Raw genomic sequence first — 22,240 nt, 5'->3', positions numbered from 1 at the left:
AGGTGGATGGATCACATGAGGCTAGGCCAACATGGTGAAACCCCATCTCCACTTAAAAAAAGACAAAAAAAAAAAAAAATTAGCCAGGCATGGTGGTACACATCTGCAACCCCAGTTACTTGGGGGGGCTGAGGCATGAGAATCACTCGAACCTGGGAAACGGAGGTTGCACTGAGCCGAGACTGTGCCACTGCACTCTAGCCTGGGCAATAGAATGAGACTTTGTCTCAAAAAAAAAAGAAAAAAAAAGGAAAAAGAAAAGTAAAGGAAAGGAAAAAGAAAACGCAAATTTGTTCCAATGCCACTCATGTTAGGGAGGAATTTGATCATAGTGCAAATTTTATGTCTATTTATGCACATTTCCTCCAGGAGAAATACTAGATAAATGCAGAAAATTGCACCCAGTCATGTAGGAAAACACAAAATACACGAGTCAAACATCTACCAGTTCACACATATGCCAGGGTGCCATGCCCATCTATGCCTGCTGTCTCAACTTCCCCTACAACTTCAGATAGATAACCTTCCTTATGCCTTTCACAGCAACGCATAATTCGCAGCCCTTCTGACACCCACTTCCACAAGCAAACTTCAAGTTCTTTGCAGGAAGTGACATATTTATTGTGGTATTTACATATTTCTTAGCCACTTAATGTATACAACTGGGCTCCTGTTTTTACTAGGTTCCTCTTTTTGTCATACGTGTCAGTGATGAAGTTTTGTGTATTGTGCCCCTAATTCATGTTCCCCAGAAAGCCCTGTGGTTTGTGTTGTGTGGTTTTGCATGGCATGGAGATTTTTAGGAATGTGTATGTCACATTATAGCAGAACTAGCTGCGCTGAGAAAATAGGATGGTAACACAGCTTATTTTTCAGGTTCCTGAAGCAGTATGTTAACATCAACCATCAAAAATTCAGCATGACATATTAAGACTTCTTTTTTTCTATCTTTCCTGAAACAAGACCATGTTGAATTTTGCCTCTGACTGTCTTTTCAGGACTTCAGCTCCTTCTGCAAACTGCCTGGACCACTGTCAGGGCTGGAGGGTCCTCCCAAAGGGTATGGATTTACTGCCATACTCAGCCCACAACTACATCTTCAAACTCTCGAGCCCATTGCCTGTGGGCATTGCTAAGGCATCAACCCGAAGGAGAACTGAACTGCATGGATTAGAGCGATAATACCAGAACTTTTAAAATTACTTCTGAAAAAAAAAAAAAAAAAAAAAAAAGCCGGGCGTGGTGGCTCAAGCCTGTAATCCCAGCACTTTGGGAGGCCGAGACGGGCGGATCCATGAGGTCAGGAGATCGAGACCATCCTGGCTAACACGGTGAAACCCCGTCTCTACTAAAAAATACAAAAAACTAGCCGGGCGAGGTGGCGGGCGCCTGTAGTCCCAGCTACTCGGGAGACTGAGGCAGGAGAATGGCGTAAACCCGGGAGGCGGAGCTTGCAGTGAGCTGAGGTCTGGCAACTGCACTCCAGCCTGGGCGACAGAGCGAGACTGCGTCTCAAAAAAATAAATAAATAAATAAAATAAAATAAAATAAAATTACTTCTGGCTAAAATTTCCACCATCTGGGCTTTTCGGTAATCAGCTCAATTATCATGATTCTGCCCATTAGGTCCTCATAGGTTTCAAGTTTGGTCTCAGGCACTCCCCTTAATCAGTGAGGTCACTTTCCTCATACTTTGGTTACATGAAAGCGCTGAAAACTATTTATAAAAACTCTAAATTCACGGGGGTACGTTCACAGTGCATGTACTAAGGCGGCACTCAGGTTTTTAAAAGATTGCTATTAGCTTGCCACCAGAAGAGCAAAATGTGGCAAGAGAGGTTTCATCATCAGTGAACTTTCACAGCAACAAACCTCCACTATTGTCTCTTACATTACATCACAGACGCACTGATGAGTTAGTACAGCACGTTTATGTGTGTGGTTAATGAACTCTGATTCCACAGGCTTTAAGAGTTATGCCTGGTTTACAAAGACAAGGCTTTTATCATCTGAGAAGAAATAGCACAGAAATCTTGAAGATAGTGTATAAATCCTAAAGTCACAACACTGGGTTCAACTCACAGCTTACCAGCTTGGTTACCTGGGGCGAGTTACTTAACTTCTCTGCTTTAGTTTCGTCAACTATCAAATGCAGAATAATAGTACTTATCTCATAGTCTTATTGTGAAGCATAATGAGTTAGTAGAAGTAAAATGCTTGGAACTGTGCTTGGCACGACAGTGCTACAGAAGAATTTGCTATTCGTATTATTGGTACAAAAAAAATTCAGCCAGGACTCACCTCTGGTATGCCAGAGCCACAGGCATATGGTGCAAATACACGCACCAGGGAGACAGCCAAAAATGCAAACAGCAGCGCCCATAGGATGTACATTAAGTAATTCAGAATGTAAGCACTGGCACCCTAGACAACAGACACAAAACAAAAAAGGAAACATTAGCCACAGCTGACCTGAGCAACAGACCCAACCCCTCCTCATCTGTCTTCACAAAAAGAGCTTTGACGGGATTGGGCAGGTTTGGTCCCCATCCTGTATAAACCAAAAGGCCAGCGTAGGTTTATCAGCTGTTGCTATTGCTACAGTCAGCACACACAAACAGAGCAGCAGGTGTTTCTCCGGGAGCTGTTTACACGCGCCTTCTACAGGGGGAAGGCTTAGCAGTAATGGAAACTGTGGATGATGCTTAGTTTTAATCACCACTTGCATAGAGTTAATCAAAGGTGTGATGCGGAAAATCCTGCCTCCGAGACCCTGGCAGATTAGTTTTTTCTTGTCTGTGGTGGCTTGGTCTCTCTTAGCTTTCATTAAGGCCACACCCAACCACAGCAAGCACCCGCACTGCCAATGAATACGGGTCAGGCCTGTATTTTAGAATACTGCTACTCAAGGTGGGGTCCGTGGTCCAGCCACATCAGCAGCTTATGAGACATGCAGACTCTCAGGCCTCACCCCAGAACTGCTGAACCAGACACCAGCCGGCTGGGGCCCAGATAAATGTGTTTTAACAAGCCCTCCGGAAGGTTCTATGCACACCAACATTTGACAGGCACTATCAGAGAAGAAAAACATGATCACTTTCAGAATAATTCATTGAACAATTTATTCCAAATTATCTGATGTATGGAGAAAGTTTTCTGAACCAAACACACAGTCTGGGGTCCTATGCATGAAGGGCCTGGTCTGCTAGGTACAGACCACACTCTCTAGGCCTCAGCTTTGTGCCACCATCTGGATTACTTAAGTAAGGGGGGCAGGAAAGAGAGGTCACCTACAAGTCAGGCCATGGACAGCCACATGTGTGCCTATTAAATGCAAAAACATGTTCCAGGAGACCACTCTGGCCTTTACAAGCACATCTATTCACACCCTATGCGGTGAGAAATCGGACTAAGAAATACCTTTCACCCACTTAAATATATATTTTTTTGGAGGCTAAAAATAACTCTCACTCTTACTAAAGGTAATTCTTCGAATCAAAGTATAAATCTTAAAAACAGTTGAAAAGATGGATGGCCATATTTCCCCAAAACACACATTGCAAGTAGGAGAGAAGAATAAAAATATGGCGCACAGCCAATTCTGTCTGCCCGCTCCCATCAACCCAAGTAGAGAATTTCTTTTTGGAAGTAATGAAGAGCACTGAGAACGTGTGAGATTTCAAGATCCCTGTCTACTTCCGAGATTTGAAGGAATTAATTTTCAATTCCACTGAGAAAGAGGTTTCGTAAAAATGGCAAAGTGCATTCCAAATGTCTTCAGCTGTGGTAAGTCAGTCAGGCAAAAAAAAAAAAAAAAAAGGTGGGGAAGGGAGGAGATCCATAAATAGATTACATGTATCTTGCAAGATTAGTTCTAGCTTGAGAGATCCTCACATTACCCCTAATGTGAAGCTTGGCAACCTGGTTCCCCCTCACATGGCTTTCTGATCCTTCAATAACCCATAGTCATGGTGGTAACCATTGAAATGGGTTAGAAGTTAACTCTTTCCTGAACTAAGATTTTAATAAAGATCCGAAGCACTAAATGCTATGGGTCTGTGGTTCACCACTATTATCTCCTGTGCCTAGGGCATTCTCTTTACAGAAGGCCCAGAACATCCTTTATAATGTGGTCATAAAATGCAATAGAAGATGACTGAAAGCACAATGAGATGCCACTTCATAACCACTAGGATGGCTATAATCAAAAACATAATAGCAAGTGCTGACAGGAAGGTGGACAAATTGGAAGTCTCATACACTGCTGGTGGGAATGTAAAATGGTACAGCCACTTTGGAAAACAGTCTGGCAGCTGCTCCAAAGGTTAAACATAGAGTAACCATCTGACCCAGCAACTCCACTCTCAAATATGTACTCGAGAGAAATGAAACATAAGTCTTCACAAAAACCTGTACAGAAATGTTCATAGCAACATCACTCATCATAGCCAAAAAGCAAAAGCAACCAACAAATGGATAAATAAAATGTGGTCCATTCATACAACAGAATATTATTCGGCCATAAAAAAAGAATGAAGTAATGGTTCATGCTACAATAGGAAGAAACCTGGAAACATGATGCTAGGTGGAAGAAGCCAGACACAAAGTCCACACATTGTACGATTTCATTTACATGAAACGTCCAGAAGAGGCAAATCTAGAGAGACAAAAGGTAGATTAGTGGGTGCTCAGAGCTGGCAGGTTGGGGGACATGGGACTGACTGCTAATGGAGACAGAGTTTTGGAAAGGATGACGAAAATGTTCTAAAATTAGATTGTGGTAATGGCTGCAAATCTGAATATACTACAAGCATTAAATCATACACTTTAAATGGGTGAACAATATGAACTGTGAATTTCTCACTAAAGCTGTTTTTTTTAAAGGATAACTTAAAAAGCTACGCTCTTCTCAATTAGAAGATATAAAAGTCAACCTTATTTCTTCAGCATGATCAGCAAACCACTTTCGGTAAGAAAAAATAAGCCAAATATAACAAAATAAAGCCAAATATGAGGCTTAAAGTATATATACTTTAATATATAATGCATATATATATATATATATGCATTGTGCACATGAAACAGTGGGGAAGGGTTTTACAAGTGAAGTTTGAGTGGTAGCATTAGAGCTAGAAAAAGCCAGTCATCCTAGTGTTAAGCCACGAACTTCAGAGCAGGCACCTGAAGGTGAAATCACAGACATTCACAAATCTCCCAGCAGCATTCCCAAGCACGTGTGGAATGGCAGGGGTCCCCAGCCAGGACCCTGCCCAAATACCCACCTCTGACTGATTCACCAGCAGCTCCGACCATTTCTGCCACAGGGGACATTTGTCTCTGTCCTCAAAAGTGGTCTCGTTAGAAGTCCAGCAACACTGCTCATGGCTATACCAGAAAGCAGACAGGCAGACCCCCTCCTTCAGGTCCGTCATCCAGTCCACGGCGAGATCGATGACCCCAGCCAAGGTGCCTGGAAGAACACGAGCCACAAAGAGGAATCGCCCCATGATGCAACAAGAATGAGACCAGGTGCAACACGGCAGCCAGGCAGGGGCACATCAGCAATGATGGTCGAGATTCCAGAGCAGGCAATAAACTTGCAATGGGGCTGTCACTTACATAGGAAGCTTCTTTCATTAACCTTGCAGCACTTGAACATTTATGGTATGGGCAAGGCAGCACAAGCCCAATGAGAAAAACAAAGGGCTCAGTAGCTTAAATTGGGTAGGAGAGGGAGACAAGCAACTTCTGCAATTCTTCCCTTTCCAAGTTTTTGACGTTGGGTATTTATACCGTAAAAGACAGAACTCCCTCAGTGGCTTCTGGGGCAGGATCCTAGAATCACACACATTAATATTTCTCAGGGAAACATGATAATTCAGACAAAATGGACTCATAACAACTACGACGGCCTCACATCATGAATGAGTAAGGTTTTGCCACCAAATGAGAACCAAACTCGGGAAAATCCTGTTTATGAAAACTCTCCACATTATTTAAATTATAAAGAATTAAGGGTCTATAAAACTAAATAACTACTTTAAAAGACAATAGAAATGGGAGAAAACGGAACGTGCAGTTGAATGGATAACAAAAGGCGGCCTTGGGTCTCTTTCCAGAATAACGCATTCTCATCTCTCACAAAGGCAGAGAATGCTTTCAAGCATCTTCATTTTTCAGCCTTTTCACTGCATCGTTAATACAGGATTGGTTCTGCATCCACATCCTCACCAAAAGCATCCACACCTGGCATCAGCGCTCACCCCTCCCTTCTCTTCTGGTGTTGCATCAGATGCCGCCCACCTCAGCTCTACATCTCCTTCCTCCTTGGGGCCTCATTCTTCCCATTCCCCCTTTCTTTCTCCTGTATCTTCAACCTCTTCCTCTCCTTGCCATCAGCATTTAAACATTAAAAAAAAAAAAAACCCTCCCTGGTTCCACTTTCCCCTCTAGTCACCATCCAATCTCTTTCTTTCCCTTGGCCCAGTCCATCCCCTCAATCTATTAGGAGATTCCCATGCAGGCAGCTAAGGCAATGGCCTTAGCTCATTCCTCTAGAACAGGATCCACAAACTACAGCCCACAGGCCAAATCTGGACCACAGCCTGTTTTTGTAAATAAAGTTTTATTGGAGCACAGCCATACCATTCAATTACATGCACTCTGTGGCTGCCTTCATGCTACAGTGGCAGAACTGAAGAGCTGAGACAGAAACCACATGGGCCACAAACCTGAAAATATTGGCTCTCTGGCCTCTTGCAGAAAAAGTTTGCTGATCCCAGTTCCAGAGCTCTCAGCATCATCTGACTCTGCTGACCACTCCACCCTTCTAGAAACACCTCTTCCCTTGGCTTCCACATCATGCTCTCCTGCTTTCCTCCTCGCTCTCTGGTTTGTTCTGCCTCCTAGGATCTTTCTGACTCCTCCACCCAACTTCTAAAAGGCCATTTCCTCAAAGCTTCACCCTAAACCCTTTTCTCTTTTTACACTATGCTCTCAACCCTGGCAACCTTATTCACATCCTTCTATTTACCATTAGGTAAAAATATACATCTCAAGCTATGCTTTTCCAAGCACATAGAGCCCACTGCCTATTACGGAGCCAATCACTACATAGCCCAGCCGTCAGCTTCCAATGCCCACGGCAAACATCACCAATCAATAATAGCACATTCTATTGGATTCCCCTTCACAATTCTTTTGACACACCCACGACAGACATCACTAATCGTGACACGCACTTGCGGACTTACCTTTCCAAATCTTTGTAGCAGAGCCCTAGGCAGTCAAAGCCAATGAATGGGCATTGTTAAAGAACACAAGTCTATTTGCCTTCTTGAGTCTACTAGGTATCTCCACTTCAACCCACTGCCATCCAACACTGAACTGAAGCATCCTCCTCCCAGCCTCAGCTTTGTCCCAGCTGGGAGAGGAACCCACCATCCAGGCACACTACTGTGCAAACTAGAAAACTGGGAAAGCAACCCCCTTCCAGGCAATCCCCATATCCCAACAACTCCACCTCTGAAATCTCTCTTGAATCACTGCACTTACCCCCATCCCCACTCCGGCTGTCTTTCAGATCACCGTGTTGAAGTCATTGCTGGCTGGACTCCTCTGCTGCAGGAGCCTCCTCTCTGGTCTCTGGCCTCAGTCCTGCCCCATTCATGGCTTATCCACACTGTGGTCAACAGGCTTTCCAAATGCCAGACTGACCCATGCCACTCCCCTATGGAAAGCCCTGCCATGGTTACCCATTATTCTTGGGAGAACACCCAAATCCTCAACAGGTCACCCACCCTGACAGCTGGCCCCTCAGATCTCTCCAGCTTCATCTCTTTCCCTCACTAACTCCCCACACCCCGCCCACTCCATGTTCCTGGAATGTGCCGCATTCTCCTCTCTGCACCATCTCAGCAAGCACTGCCCTACCCTCCCGTCAGACTCCTACTTACCATCCAGATTCCAGCATTTATATCACCTCCTTTGGGAAGTCTTTCCTGACTTCCTAAGTCTGGGTTAGGTGTACTTCCCTGGCATTCCTGTGGCTGCCTGTCCTTCCTCATCACCACACCTCTCACATGCTGATATCACAATTAGCTCTCTTCCTATTTCTCTGTGTGTGTGCATGTGTGCATGCGCGTGTGTGTGTGTACTTCCACTAGTCTATAAGTGGTGGGTTAAAAAGGTTTCATTGTCTGGTTTTCATACCACAGTGGGGGTCATGCCTGGCATCCAGACCCTGTGTCCACTCTAAGTGGTCAAGGACCCTATCTGTCTTGTCCGTTGTTATAGCCATGTCAGGTGCATAGTTGGCACTATATATCCATGTTAAATAAAAGATTGCAATAAATAAATGAATGGAAAGATCAGAAAACTCAGGTCCATTCATTCATTCAAGGGATAGTTATTGAACATGTACCTACTACATGCCAGTTACTTGTCCATATCTTGGGAATACGGCAGTGAAAAGAGTAAACCCAAGTCCCTGCCTTTGTGGAAATGTACCTGGGACAGGACACTGGACAAAATAAGTATATTAAAGGCTCTGTTAAAAGGTATAAGGGCCAGGTGCAGTAGCTTATGCCAGTAGTCCCAGCACTTTGGAAGGACAAGGTGGACAAATCATTTGAGGCCAGGAGTTCAGGACCAGCCTGAACAGCATGACAAGATCCTATCTCTACAAAAAAAAAAAAAAAAAAACCACAAAAATTAACCAGATATGGTGGCACGCACCTATAGTCCCAGCTACTCAGGAGTCTGAGGCAGGTGGACTGCTCAAGCCCGGTCTGTAACGAACCATGATCGCGCCAGAACCAGACCATGTCTCAAAAAAACCAAAAAGGTGATAAGTACTACTAGGGAGAAAATATAGTGCACTACAAAGGTACAATGCCTCAGAAAACAGTCTCACGGTTCCTCAAAAAGTTAAACACAGAGTTACCATTTGACAAACCAATTCTATTCCTAGGCATATATCCAAGAGAAATGAAAACATCCATGCACACAAACACTTGTATAAAAATGTTCATAGCAGCATTATTCAAAATAGCCGCAGAGTAGAAACAACTCAAATATCCATCAATGGATAAGTGGATTAACAACATGTGATCTATCCATACAATGGAATGGTACTTGGCACTGAAAAGGAATACAGTACAGACACATGCTACAACATGGACAAACTTTGAACATATTATGCTGAGTGGAAGAAGTTAATCACAAAGACCATATATTGTATGATTCCATTTATATGAAATGCCCAGAATAGGCAAATCCATAGAGAAAGAAAGCAGGTTAACAGTGGACCTAGGGCTGGAAGGAGGATGTTTGGGGAGCAGGCACTTGATAGCCAAAGGGTAGAATTGTTCTTTTGGGGATGATAAAATTATTCTAAAATCGACCATGGTGATGGTTGTACAACTCTGTGATACATTAAAAACCACTGAATTGTATACTTTAAATGGGTGAATTGTACGGTATGTGAGTTATATTTCAATAAAGCTTTACATACACACATATATACACTCATACAGCAGGTGAGGGGGGTGAGGCTTAGAGAGGGAGGGATGTAATTTTATTGTTTTTTAAATTTTAAATATCAGACAGGTTTGAAATTTTTAAACATGCAATTCAATAATGAAATACTTGATTCCAAATATTAAAATATATATAATTAGTCTCATTAAGTTAGAGATATCATTAGCTATTTCCTGATTTATTCTTTCATTTTAAAATGGACACATAACATTTTATGTTTTAATCGTGTGCAACATGATGTTTTGAAGTACATATACCTTGTGGAATTGTGAAAACTATTTCCTGATTTAAAGTTGGAAACTGAAACCCAATGAAAAGAAATCCTACATGCTCAAAGTATTTTCTCCAGATCATGAAATCCTGGATGCAAAGCTTGGTTCCGCTTAATGCTAGTTTGCAGAGTCAGCTAAGTAAACACTGCCCCCTAGCAACAGCACGCAAGAACCATAATATTTAGTATTTCATGAGGTCTTTCCAAAGGGTCCGGTAATGTCAAATTTAGAACTATCCATAGTTCTTTGTTTCTCCATAAAACAAAGGCAGAGGGCTCATTATCTTGATTTTTTAACTTTTTAAAACTGACACATAATAATTGTGTATATCAATGTCATGTTTTGATCTATGTATACATTATAGAAAGACTTGATCGAGCTAATTAAAGATTCGATCATGCCGTTATTTTAATGACAAAAACCACAATTACCTTCGCACCAACCAAATCACCTCCCCAGTTTATTTTTGTGGTGAGATTATGAAAGTCTACTCTTTCAGCAATTTTGAAATATACAATACATGATTATTAACTGTGGTCACCATGCAATGTGACAGCTCACTAAAGCTTATTCCTCCAGTCTAACTGAAACTTAAACTCCACATATAAGTGACATCGTGCAGTATTTGAAGAAGGTGGTGAAGAAGATGGAAGGGTCCTGTGCAGATATCCAGGAGCAAACGCGATGATCACCCCAAGTTTCATCATTATTCATTCATTCACAACCCCCTAACTGCACACCGAATCTTCCTTGCTGATTCTGGTGCCGACTGCGCTTCAGCAGGCCTCAGCTTTCTTTCGTGGTCCAACAGTGACACCTAGCGGTAACTTCTGATAAGTATCTGCGGAGACGCCGCGGGCCTACCCATGAGGGGAGTCTGAAGACAGTAGCCAGTGAGGGGGCAGCCAGCCAGGCAGTGAGACCCCGGGTCCTCTCCACTGTTAGTCCAGCGAGGAAGGGGGAAGTCAGTGGGACATGGCTCTCTGGCTGTCCCTTCAAAGTGCATCCAAATCAAAAGAACCCTGTAGCCCCTTCATTTTCAGCATCACCCCATTCTCACCCTCCCATGTATTCCCTGGCTGATGTGCCCACGGGCTCTCCTTGGGCCAGCAGTGCTCACCCCTGGCTGCACGTTGCAATCACAGAGGGGAGGGGCAGGCTGTATTCAAGCCAGAGGTCCTCTCCAGAGATACTGTTGAAGTGAAGCCCGTGCAGCAGCATACTGTTTTTAATTCCCCCTCGTGAAAGAGCTGATGGAAATCAAGTGGATAATAAAGCCAGCTGCTCAAAATCAGATTAAAGTCAGCCCAATTGGGCTCCTAGGTCAGTCAATAAATCTAAGCTGTGCCATGATCAGAACATTTATTCCTATTCTGAGTTTCTGCATTTACCCTATTTATTTCTCCTTCCTACGAGCCAAGAAAAATGACACACTATAAGGTTTTATCAATCTACTCTAAATAAGGACATCAAAATTCATAGCAAACTCCCACCTGGCCCACCTTCAAAGGCTTTCACAGAAGCAGTCAGGCAAAATTGGTCGTCCAATACCTTGTGACAATGAAGTCTAATTTCCTGCCCTGGCTGCTGCCAGTACATGATGGGAAATGCCACTGGGAAAGGAAGGACAGGCTTGGAGAAATGGACAGACAGCATCTGTGACTAGTAGGAAAGGGCTCCCCCTCCAAGCATTCCTCTTAGCTCTTTATGGGATGTTGAGGCAGGTGAGGAAGGTAGAGCCCTTCCCTGGAAACCAAGCCCCTCCTACGATGATCTATGGAATAAACCAAGATCACCTGGAAACTGAAAGCCCGTGGAATCACAAAGCTTATCTGTGCCCCATTCGTGTTCTGTCCTTCTTAGACCACTTACTACGTATATTCTGCCTGTGTTATAGTCAATTCCCTGATCTGTTCTCTAACCATAACTATTATGTTGTTATATGCAGGGCATTTTTATTAAGGAAACCTCTTCATCGTGCCAAATATTTTATTTTTAGACATTAACCTTCACAATCTCCTAAAAGGACATAAGTTTTAGGAAACAATTTCCAGGAAGGGCTGGTGCATTTGATATTAAAAAGATGAGTTTCCCCTTCAGATAACATCCATTTACTCTGGAAACATCTACTGCTCACAAACATGGTGTTGGGATTCTAAAAAGGAAAGATGCAGAGTCCCCGAGGGTCAGGTTGATGGAGGCCCCCGGGCCTGCCTCAGCTCCCGTGGGTGTCTAGCGTGGTGCTGACTGGTGCAGGATGTTTCCAGTTCATCCCAGAGCCTACCAGTAGTAGCAAAAGGCAATCTCCTATGACGTTTTGTTATTGAAGATAATACAGTCCCTGATTTTGTTGCCATCTACATAATCAAGAACAACCAAATATAAAATGCGTGCTTGGCTGGGCTCAGTGGCTCACACCTGTAATCCCAACACTTTGGCTGAGGCAGGAGGATGACTTGAGCCCAGGAGTTTGAGACCAGCCTGAGCAACATAGTGAGACCCCATCTCTATGAAAAAATAACAAAAATTAGCTGAGCATGGTGGCGTATGCCTGTGGTCCTGGCTACTCAGGAGGCTGAGGTGGGAGGATCGCTCAACCCTGGGAGGCGGAGGCTGCAGTGAACTGGCATCATGCCACTGCCCTCCAGCCTGGGAAACGGAACAAGACCGTTTCCAAAAAAATGTGTGTTTTCAGTCAAATCCGGTATAGTAAGAAAACTGTGCTCTGTGTGGAAAGGCCACCAGCTCTATCATCACAGCTCTCCAGATGCCTGTACCTGAGCTCATGCCTTGGGCATGCCTTATTGATGATGGATTTTAGGTTAAATATACAGTCATGCATTTTGCCCTTAGATATTTCAAGTAATACATCCCTCCCACGGGGGTAAAAGCAACACATGCCATATTCCAAATCTCCCAGAGGGTTCGTGTTTTGAGGTTTCGGCCTCTGCAGCTTCCCACGGGAGTGCCATATGCCCATCCACGTACCCGCCAGCAGGCCAATGAGCAGCATCACCACCCATCCTGACCAGGCATCCAGCAGACTCTTGATGAACTCCCATATGGACTCCTTGCTCTTGCTGGTGATCTAGAACAAAGCAGATACAGTAGCTGATCTGAATGCATTTTCAAATTCATGCTTTTTTCCTTGAAACTATTTCCTCAGGAAACAGGGTAATTAAGAAAATAAAATGAATGGCATCAAGCAGCTAAATTCCCACTGACGTGATTCTTTCAGTTACATGCCGCAATGGTAAGATGAGCTTTCTAGTTCATAGAGCTATAAAGATGCCACAATAGTCTCCAAAGAATTTGAGCACACACGCAAAGAATTCCCTTAATTAAAAAACATACTAAATGTGATTTGATCTTTGATAATTTAAAAGCCATGCTGAAGGGGGACGTTGGTTCGGTGTCTCCATTCTGAATATGCGTTACTATCTTAACTTACATTGCTAAGTTTCATTAAAAAGCCTCTTCAACACAGGGTTCATCTCCTCCTTTTGTTTTCAAGGTTAAATTTTATCAGCATGAACTTAGAATTAGCTGGTATAGATCACGTTTGCCATAGCAGATGAACATAGCTATACACACCTCCCTGTGCTAACAGAATCATATGCTCCTCTGAGATCATCATTCCCTCACAGCCTTTTAGAGCAATGGTGGGCAAATGTTTTCTGTAAAGGACAAGAGAGTAAATATTTTGGGCTTTGTGGGCCAAATGGTCTCCGTTGCAACTCCTCAACCCTGCCACTATAGCACAAAAGGAGCCATAAAAATACAGAAATGGATGGGCATTGCTGAGTTCCAATAAAACTTTATTTACAAAACGAGGTGCCAGCTGGCTTTGGCCCATGGGCCACAGTCTGCTGAGTTGTGCTCTAAAGGGAAGGCTGCCTCGACCTCACATTCTTGCACTCTAGAGCCAACAGGCTGCAACATCTTCATGACTGAGCCTGGCTCCCTACACATTCCCCTCCTCCTTTCGTGCCAGCCCTCGTGAGGTCACACTGTCCATGTCACTCCTCACCCTCATCTGAAACAGCTCTCCCCTCACCGCCAGCCCCCATGCCGCTGGCTTGCCTCCTACCTGACTCTCCACAGAGGGTGACCTTGTGAGCAGGCCCCTACACAACACCCTCTCCATTCACAGGAGACTGCTCTTGGCGGGCTCCCCTCTTGTCACGGGCTCTCCATCTGCCTCCCCTGGACCTGGTAACTCTGGGCACCGCCTCCTCCCTTTTCTCTCTGCACACCCAGGCCACTGTGGCTGCTTCTAAAGCTTCAGCCTCCACTTGCACACAGGGACCTCGTTCTCCCCCTAGCCCTTCCTTCACCCCTGAACCACAGAGTTCTCGCCACCTGCGATCACCCGTCCGCAGCACAGCTCAAACCAACGCATCTACACAGAACTCAGTGGCCTCCCCAGCAGTCTGCCAGTCCCCCCTTGCTTCCTCTAGGCCTCAAAGGCATCATCCTCTTCAGGCCACAGCCTGGTGTTCTGTGACCCCACTCCCCTCCTGGACCCAGTACCTCCCCTGAATCCTGTCCGTGGCGCCTCAGAATACCTCTCAATCCTGACCCCCTCTCTCCACCTGCACATCACTGCCTTCAGTCTCCTGAACTCATTTCCAAGCTTCCTGTTTCTCCCTTTGCAGCGTATCTTTATTGTCTTCTGTGGCTTTCAGCATGAAATACAAACTCCCCTCCACCGCCAGCATGGCCGTTCCCCCACATGGCCCTGCTGCCTCCATTTCCACACTCATCCCTATCCCTCCCCCTGCAGGAATACTCAACCAGATCCTCGGAGCTCCCTGAATTGCCCAGATACACCACATTCTTTCATGCCTCTGTGACTTAAAAAAGGGGGGCATTCCTGATGTTGAGAATTCTTGCCCTTTCTCTGCCTAGCAAAATCTGTCATCCAAGACCGAACTGAAATGTTACCCTTGCTGAAAAACCCTTCCCTAACCGAACCTAAATGATCCCACAGCACTTGACAGATAACCATTGTGGTTCATTAAAATATATACTGATTGCCAAGTAGACACCAGGCACTGTCATATGTGCTTTCATATACACATAATCTCATTTCCTCTTCAGGCATAATTGCTTCCATCCTCATGGATGAGAAACAGAGTCCAGAAATGGCACCTGCAAAGTCCCCTCCCTCTCCTCCACACCACATTCCCTCCATATGACACATCGTCCTGCCCAAAGCTCCTGCTAGTACAATGATCTGCCAATATATTTGCTCCTCCCACTGGCTCTTTTCCTCTTTAGACCCCAACCCAGCACATGACACATACGTGGACCTAAGCCGCAGCTCAGTAACTTTTGAATGAAAGCATGGCTTAGCCATTTGCACTGTGTCCTTTCAGAATGCCACTTACCTTCCTGTGTCTGTCGGTGTCCCGTGACTTTTCCCGTAGCCAGTCGATGGTGTGGAAGTCCTCATATGTCCCCACGTCAGGGAACGGCTCATCGAGGAAATCCATCAGGTTTCCAGAGCCACTCATCACTCCCGCATTGACCATGCTAATTACACCTGGGCAAGAAAACCAGTCATTAAAGATGTGAGCAGGACATGCCACGGACATGACAGAAGAATAGTCCATCTACCCTATTTTCTTATATAAGAAAAATTATTTCAGCACAGGCATCTGTGCTGTAATGAAATATATACACAGTCAATTCTCATCATTTGTGGAGGTTATGCTCCATAATGTCACCTCAAACACTGAATTACTGAATACTACTACTGTTCCCAAGATAATACAGGGTTAGGTTCCTGCAAAATCTTTGGTCACATTTTCATCAAACAATCAAGCTGTACCTTGTTTATGTACTCTGTTTAAAGACACTCTATTTAATAGATATTGTTGAGTTATTAACATTGACCTCACAGCCAGCAACATTATCACTCATGCCTGAATGAGGCTTCTCCATAAAACATGTCACAGCCCTCTTACGCTCAGGAACACCAGACAGCTTCCCAGCACTGCATTGCAGGGCCATTTTAAACAGCAAAATTACCAACAAAAAAAGCACAAAACTGTGAAAAACATGGCACTAAATGGAACACGAAAAGGACCCTTGTTGACAGGAGGTGAGTGGAAGCAGTAAGGCAGAGCATCGCCCTCTCAGACCTCAGCGAGGAACGGGCACTGCTGACACTTTTTGTCGCTCTACACACACACATATCTATGAACAACCTCGAAAGCTCCATGAGTATTGATCTGGGGGCTACACATACATTTTAGCCAGTAGGCAAATTTGCAAATATGGAATCTGCAAATGAGGTTCAATTATATACATTCCTAGAAAAACCTCACATTCTGCAAAAGCAAGGTGTCCATATGACAGGGCTGGAGGGGCAAATAGGGTTTAAATGAAAATAATGGTAATCAAACCAAGAATTGGTTCCCATGGGAGACAAAGTGGACCACTCAGGCAGGCAGCCTATGTGAATGTCATCATGGATATTCAAAATGTACTCCAATGGCACAGTGAAAATGCTGGCAAGACTTTAATGAGCTGGTGGGAGCCCAGGCAATCTGCAGATGGCAGAAGCCCTCTGTGTGAGTGGGGCCACCCTGGAGCTGGACAAGGGAGGTGGGACAACCTGCCACGAGCCAAGAGCCATGAGAAGCTGGTGGCACACTGCCCTGGGCAGGAAGCTCCAGGACAGATGCTCATTTTTAATGTCTTAAAATGCAGTCAAAAGGGCTCCTGCGGCCAGGGCAGTAGCACAGGTGAATGTGTCTTCCTTTCCTGTCCAAGATAATAATTCCACTCCCACTATTCCAGCTCCCCTCACCTGGAAAACAATCGCGAGTGAACCAACATCATCTCCCATATTCTCCCACCATCAGAGCCTGATCTATAGATTGCACAGGAGCTCATTTCAGCTGCAGAAAATGCTTTGCAGTGGGACCAAGGCTCACCACCAGTTAGCAGAGAAAAGAATACACTCTTACAGAGACAAGAGGTTGGAATATGCACTAAATAAGAATTACTTTGGCAAAGAGCATGGAAATTTGAATTATAGGATGAGGACCACAAAAGTGCTGGAATAGATGGTTAAACATTTGAAGGGTGGTTATAAAAACATTTGAGTACAGGCTTCTCTCATGTATTTATATATCTGGAGGACTCAACCACGACCCAATGAAACTGCATTTTAATCAAATTGAAGAGTCACTATGGGCAAAGTAGGGTAATCACCTTACAAGCAATAAAGTGGTCACAGTGATTGATTTATTGATCATCAGTGCAACTCGGCTGCTTTAAAACTTTAAAAGTTTGAGGTTTGAGGATGCCAAGTTGAAAACAATACCCCCTGATGAGTGCCCAGGGAAGAATCACATTGCATAAGTCAGTAGCAACCAATGATATTAGGAAGAGAGTAAAATTAGAAAGCAAAGATTTCATTCTCATTTATACACAAACAAGATTAAAATAACCTCCTAATATATGTGGTATGGTAAAGAAAATCTCTGATGGGAAAAACAAGACGACAGGCTGTTGACCCTCCAAGAGAGTGCTTGTCAGAAAAACCCAGCCAGCAGATAGAATCACAGGGACTTGGACAGTCTATTCAAAAGGAGTTGATGCTACCTAAAATTTAACTACATCTCTAGTCAAACAACTACTTCAGGCAATAACACCTGAAACAAAAAGTCACTGTAGAGAACAATCATATCTTTAAACTTTGACGGAACATGTGGTCCTGAGGAAAATAAACAGGCTCTGATCTGCAGAGCCTCAGAGGACTTCCCTGGGAACTCAGAAAGAGGTGGTGGTGTCTATTGTGAGGTTGGGGTTAAAAGATCATCTAGGGGCCAGGCACAGTGGCTGGCACCTGTAATCCCAGCACTTTGGGAGGCCGAGGCAGGTGGATCACCTGAGGTCAGGAGTTCAAGACCAGCCTGGCCAACAGGGTGAAACCCTGTCTCCACTAAAAATACAAAAATTAGCCAGGCGTGGTGGCAGGTGCCTGTAGTCCCAGCTACTCAGCAGGCTGAGGCAGGAGAATCACTCGAACCTGGGAGGTGGAGGTTACAGTGAGCCAAGATTACACCACCGCACTCCAGCATGGGCGACAGAGCAAGGCTCCATCTCAAAGGGAAAAAAAAGAAATCATCTAGGTCCAGCCGACCACAGTCCAGCCAAGATCAGCCAACTTCGGCCCAATCCAACCATGCAGCCAACCTGTAGATTTGTGAAAATAGTGAATGGTTGTTGTTTTAAGCCACTGAGTCCTTTGAAGGAGTTGTTAATCAGCAGCATGATAATAATGGGTTAATAGGTAGAATGAACTTGAGCTCTGAGGGAGAGAAAGGAAGACAGGTCAGGTTAGCTGGGGCAATGCAGACCAGCTCTGGGGAGGACTGGAGCAGCCATAGATGACAGTACCAATAGTGAGAGGGTGGAGTAGAATTTGCCCCAGTTCAGGCTGGAGGTATCCTGCTTGACAAGAGAACATCTCTCCTACACAACCATTATATCCCTCCAAAGAGACTATGGAAGGAATGCAGGACACCTATATCTTGTAACCAATGCCTAAAGGCAAGAAAGTGTCAGTAGGTTTGGTCTCCAAGCATGAAGACCCCAAGAAGTCAGGCTCAAGTTCTTCAACAGCGGATCCTGTCCAGTAAAACTCACTTCACTCAGGACTCAACGAAGACAAGCATGTATTAATACAATAGTATTAATGATGTCATTTACAGCTCTGATGTTAAAAGCGACTCTGCATGGGTCAGCTCGCCCTCAGAACAGGGATCTTTAACACTCAAAGGAAACCTGGACTTTTTATGGTTGGGTGTTAGCAATAATACAACAGGTTCTAGAAGATGAAAGAAAGCAGGAAATCACCCAGATCTAGATCTAGAAGGACAGATTCTAAGTAGAATCAAGGCTTGGCTGAATATAAAAATGCCACCCTAGGTGAATCATGGTTATCCATGTTTGACCAAAAATGTCAGGCAGAAACCCGTATCTTTGAATGTGATTTTTCTCTTCTACCCTGAACCTTCTCCTCTGCCTTGAAAGCTCCTATTCACATTGCAGAACCCTGTTTTGTTTCACCCTATCCGTGAAACTTGCATTAATTTCCCCAGACATAGTTGGAGCATCCTCTTTAGCCATCCCAAAGGATTCTTTCTTTTCTTTCTTTTCTCTTTTCTTTTCTTTTCTTTCTTCCTTCTTTCCTTCCTTCCTTCTTTTTTTTTTTTTCAGGGTCTCACTCTGTCACCCAGGCTAGAGTGCAGTGGCACAATCACAGCTCACAGCTCAACACAGCCTCAACTTCCCAGACTCAAGCCATCCTCCTGCCTCAGCCTCTTGAGTAGATGGGACCACAGATGCATGCCACTACACCGGCTAATTTTTTTTATTATTTGTAGAGACAGGGTCTCGCTATGTTGCTCAGGCTGGTCTCAAACTCCTGGGCTCAAACAATCTTCCTACCTCAACCTCCCAAAATGCTGGGATTACAGGTGTGAGCCAATGCACGCAGCCCATCATATCTTTATCTATCCTGGTACTGGGGTCTCATTGGACTAACCAAGACCATCCTCACCCAGGGTCTTTCACAAGGTCTTAGTCAGACAGGGGTTGGGGCTGGCATCATCTGAAGGCTTGTTCACTCACACATCTGGTGCCTGGGCCAAGAGACTCAACAGCTGGAGACTAAAACAGCTGGGGTTCCCAGGCCTCTCTCTCTTTCCATGTGGCATCCCCATGTGGTCTCTTCAGCTGTGACTTTGGATGGCAGTATTTCCTTTTTTTCTTTCTTTCTTTCTTTCTTTATTTTTTATTTTTTGAGATGGAGTTTCACTCTTGTTGCCCAGGCTGGAGTGCAACGGCGTGATCTCGGCTCACTGCAACCTCTGCCTCCCAGGTTCAAGTTATTCTCCTGCCTCAGTCTCCCAAGTAGCTGGGATTACAGGCATGCACCACCCCGCCCAGCTATTTTTGTATTTTTAGTAGAGACGGGGTTTTCCATGTTGGTCAGGCTGGTCTCGAACTCCCGACCTCAGGTGATCCGCCCACCTTGGCATCCCAAAGTGCTAGGATTACAGGCGTGAGCCATTGTGCCCAGCCGGGTGGCAGTATTTCTTATCCTGAGGCTCTGGGCCCCAAAGCAAGTGTGTTAAGAGAGAGAGACCATGCAGAAGCGGTATCACCTTGCGTGGCCCAGCCTCAGAAGTCAGGTACCATCCCTTTTGTCACTTGCTCTTCATTGAGGCAGTCACAAAATCCCACCCAGGTTCAAGGGGAGAGGAAGTAGACTCCACCTCTTGATGGGGAAATGGCAAAGTTCCAGATGAGCATTCAGAAATCAGAGGTATTATTGTGGCTACTTTTTAAAAACACACAACCAACCACCCAACTTACAAAACTTCTTGACAAATACAGAAAAGTATCAAGAAAAAAATAAGGATTACCCGTCATCATGCCCTTGATAACTTCCAGAACCTGTTGGGATGTTTTCTTCGTAGATTTATTTTAAAACAAAATGGCAGTATGAGATACTTGGATCTTCAATATTTTACTTTGTCCCTCTATATTCAGATGTTCATCACAAGAGAGGCAGCATCACACGCATACTGGTTAAAACACAGACTCCAGAACGGCACTGTGTGGGTTCAGATATCACATCTGCCGCTTACTACCCGTGTGACCTTAAGCAAGTTGCTGGACCTTTCTTACTGTGCCTCAATCTCCCCCATCTATGAAGTAGGAATTGCAGCACTACCTGCCTCAGGGTGCTGTGAAGAAGACGGAATGAGCTGACATTTGTAAAGCAATTTGTGCCTGGCATGTGGTTAGTGCTTCATAAATGTTTGTTAAAATGAAAATCATGTTTCATGGAAACACCCCTTCCTTACCCCCCTGCATGTCACCTCATTTCTGAAGTTGATCTGCTCACTCCTCTGCTGTCTGTAGCTGAGAGAGGGGACCCGATGGACTCCAGTTCTGCTCAGGGAGATTGTGGTGGTCCAACTGAGTTTCTGGAGGACTTTCTGTGGGCTTCCACTCACCAAGAATCAGTGAGGCCATTAAAACATGAATCTATGTCTGACATTTGAAATACCTTTTCCTAAAACCTCCTCAAAGCATTTATTTTGAGGAGACTGTTTAGACTGTTTTCTTTCAAATCTGAAATACCTCTATTAAAAGTGGCAAGACCACTAACCAAAAGACTGGTATGACTCCCAAGTCTGGGTGTGTGACCACAGCTGACCCTCACTGCCCCTCTCTTGAAAGCCAGGACCCTGGGATGCTCCCTCCCCTGCCCCTTCACCCCAGTACGTGGCACAGGGAATGAAACTTAGCACCAGCCCCTTTCGCCCTTGCAGGGACAAGCAAACATTTTGTCATTAATTAAAACTATTTGTCTCTGCCACAGATAATGTTTAGGCCTGGGACTTTACAGAAAGTTCAGAGTTATCTTCACTGCCAGCTGTGATTATCTGTCATTACAGAGCAGAAAATCCTAAGAAATACACTCTTCAGTGTCAGCAAAATGAAAACTCCGGTGGTCATCTCACACCCTCAAAAGGGATCCTCTCAAAAGTTAGCACAATATTTGCAACCATTATGGCCCTTAACACCTAGAAGTGGGGACCAAGAAGTTCAATTCAGAAGAGATTAAGAACTATATATAAAAAGCAACCTACAGGTAAGCAGTGAAGTCTTTTTTAATTTGTTTTGTTTTGTTGTTGTTGTTTTTTGTTTGTGTGTTTGTCTTTTACTACTCCATTTCTTTGGCTGTGAAGCAATGAAGTCTTGGAGGAAAAAGCAAGGAGTGGCGAGCCCAGGCTCAGCTATGAAAATGGGCCCCAGTGGCTACTAAAAAGATTCCCATTCCTCTCCCATCAGACCAAAGGAAAATAGACATCAGGAAAATGGGGGTGAAGGCAGGTATAATCACAGGAAAAGTCCAGGAAGCAAGTTATCTAGGATATTTTAGTTTACCCTGTTTTCCTGAGAACTGCAGTTTTAGTAAACAAAAGTAGTAAAATTAACACGCCCATGGCAGCTACATTCTAGAAACTGCTCTGTGCTACTCAACTGGCTTGGATCTCGGGGAAGGGTCTGGATTACCTGGAGGAAGTCAGGCATTCCCCCTGTCTGTCAACTTTCAAGATATCTGCATTGGGAGGAGTAGCAGGAAGCATGGACGAGGTGCCTGTTACCTTGAGACCTTTTCCTACTGACGTGTACAGATACACACAGGTCTGTAGCAGCAATCTCTTACACCATTTTTTTTTCTTACAGCATTTTCAAAGAGGTAATTCACATACCATAAAATGTACTCTTTTAAAGTGTACAATTCAGTGGTTTTCAGGAAATTCACAAGGCTATCCAATCATCACCACTATCCAATTCCAGAACATTTTCATCCCCCTAAAAGTGAC

General features: G+C 44.4%; 1 protein-coding gene across 2 annotated transcripts in view; it reads right to left on the bottom strand.

The window, feature by feature from the left end:
- Positions 1-22,240, bottom strand: part of CLCN4 (chloride voltage-gated channel 4) — an 80,559-nt gene that overhangs the window by 37,568 nt on the left and 20,751 nt on the right. For both annotated transcript variants that reach the window (XM_010352866.2, XM_030934159.1), the window contains exons 3-6: positions 15,206-15,360; positions 12,801-12,900; positions 5,283-5,470; positions 2,302-2,424 (exon numbers count right to left, since the gene is read on the bottom strand). In XM_010352866.2, the coding sequence (XP_010351168.1) occupies positions 2,302-2,424; positions 5,283-5,470; positions 12,801-12,900; positions 15,206-15,349 (555 nt within the window). In that variant the 5' untranslated portion in view covers positions 15,350-15,360. The remainder of the gene's footprint in view (positions 1-2,301; positions 2,425-5,282; positions 5,471-12,800; positions 12,901-15,205; positions 15,361-22,240) is intronic.

The sequence above is a fragment of the Rhinopithecus roxellana genome, chromosome 7, assembly GCF_007565055.1.
Source record: "Rhinopithecus roxellana isolate Shanxi Qingling chromosome 7, ASM756505v1, whole genome shotgun sequence".
Classification (NCBI taxonomy): domain Eukaryota; kingdom Metazoa; phylum Chordata; class Mammalia; order Primates; family Cercopithecidae; genus Rhinopithecus; species Rhinopithecus roxellana.
The sequence above is the reverse complement of the archived record's forward strand: the minus strand, read 5'-3'. Positions and strand labels throughout refer to the sequence as shown.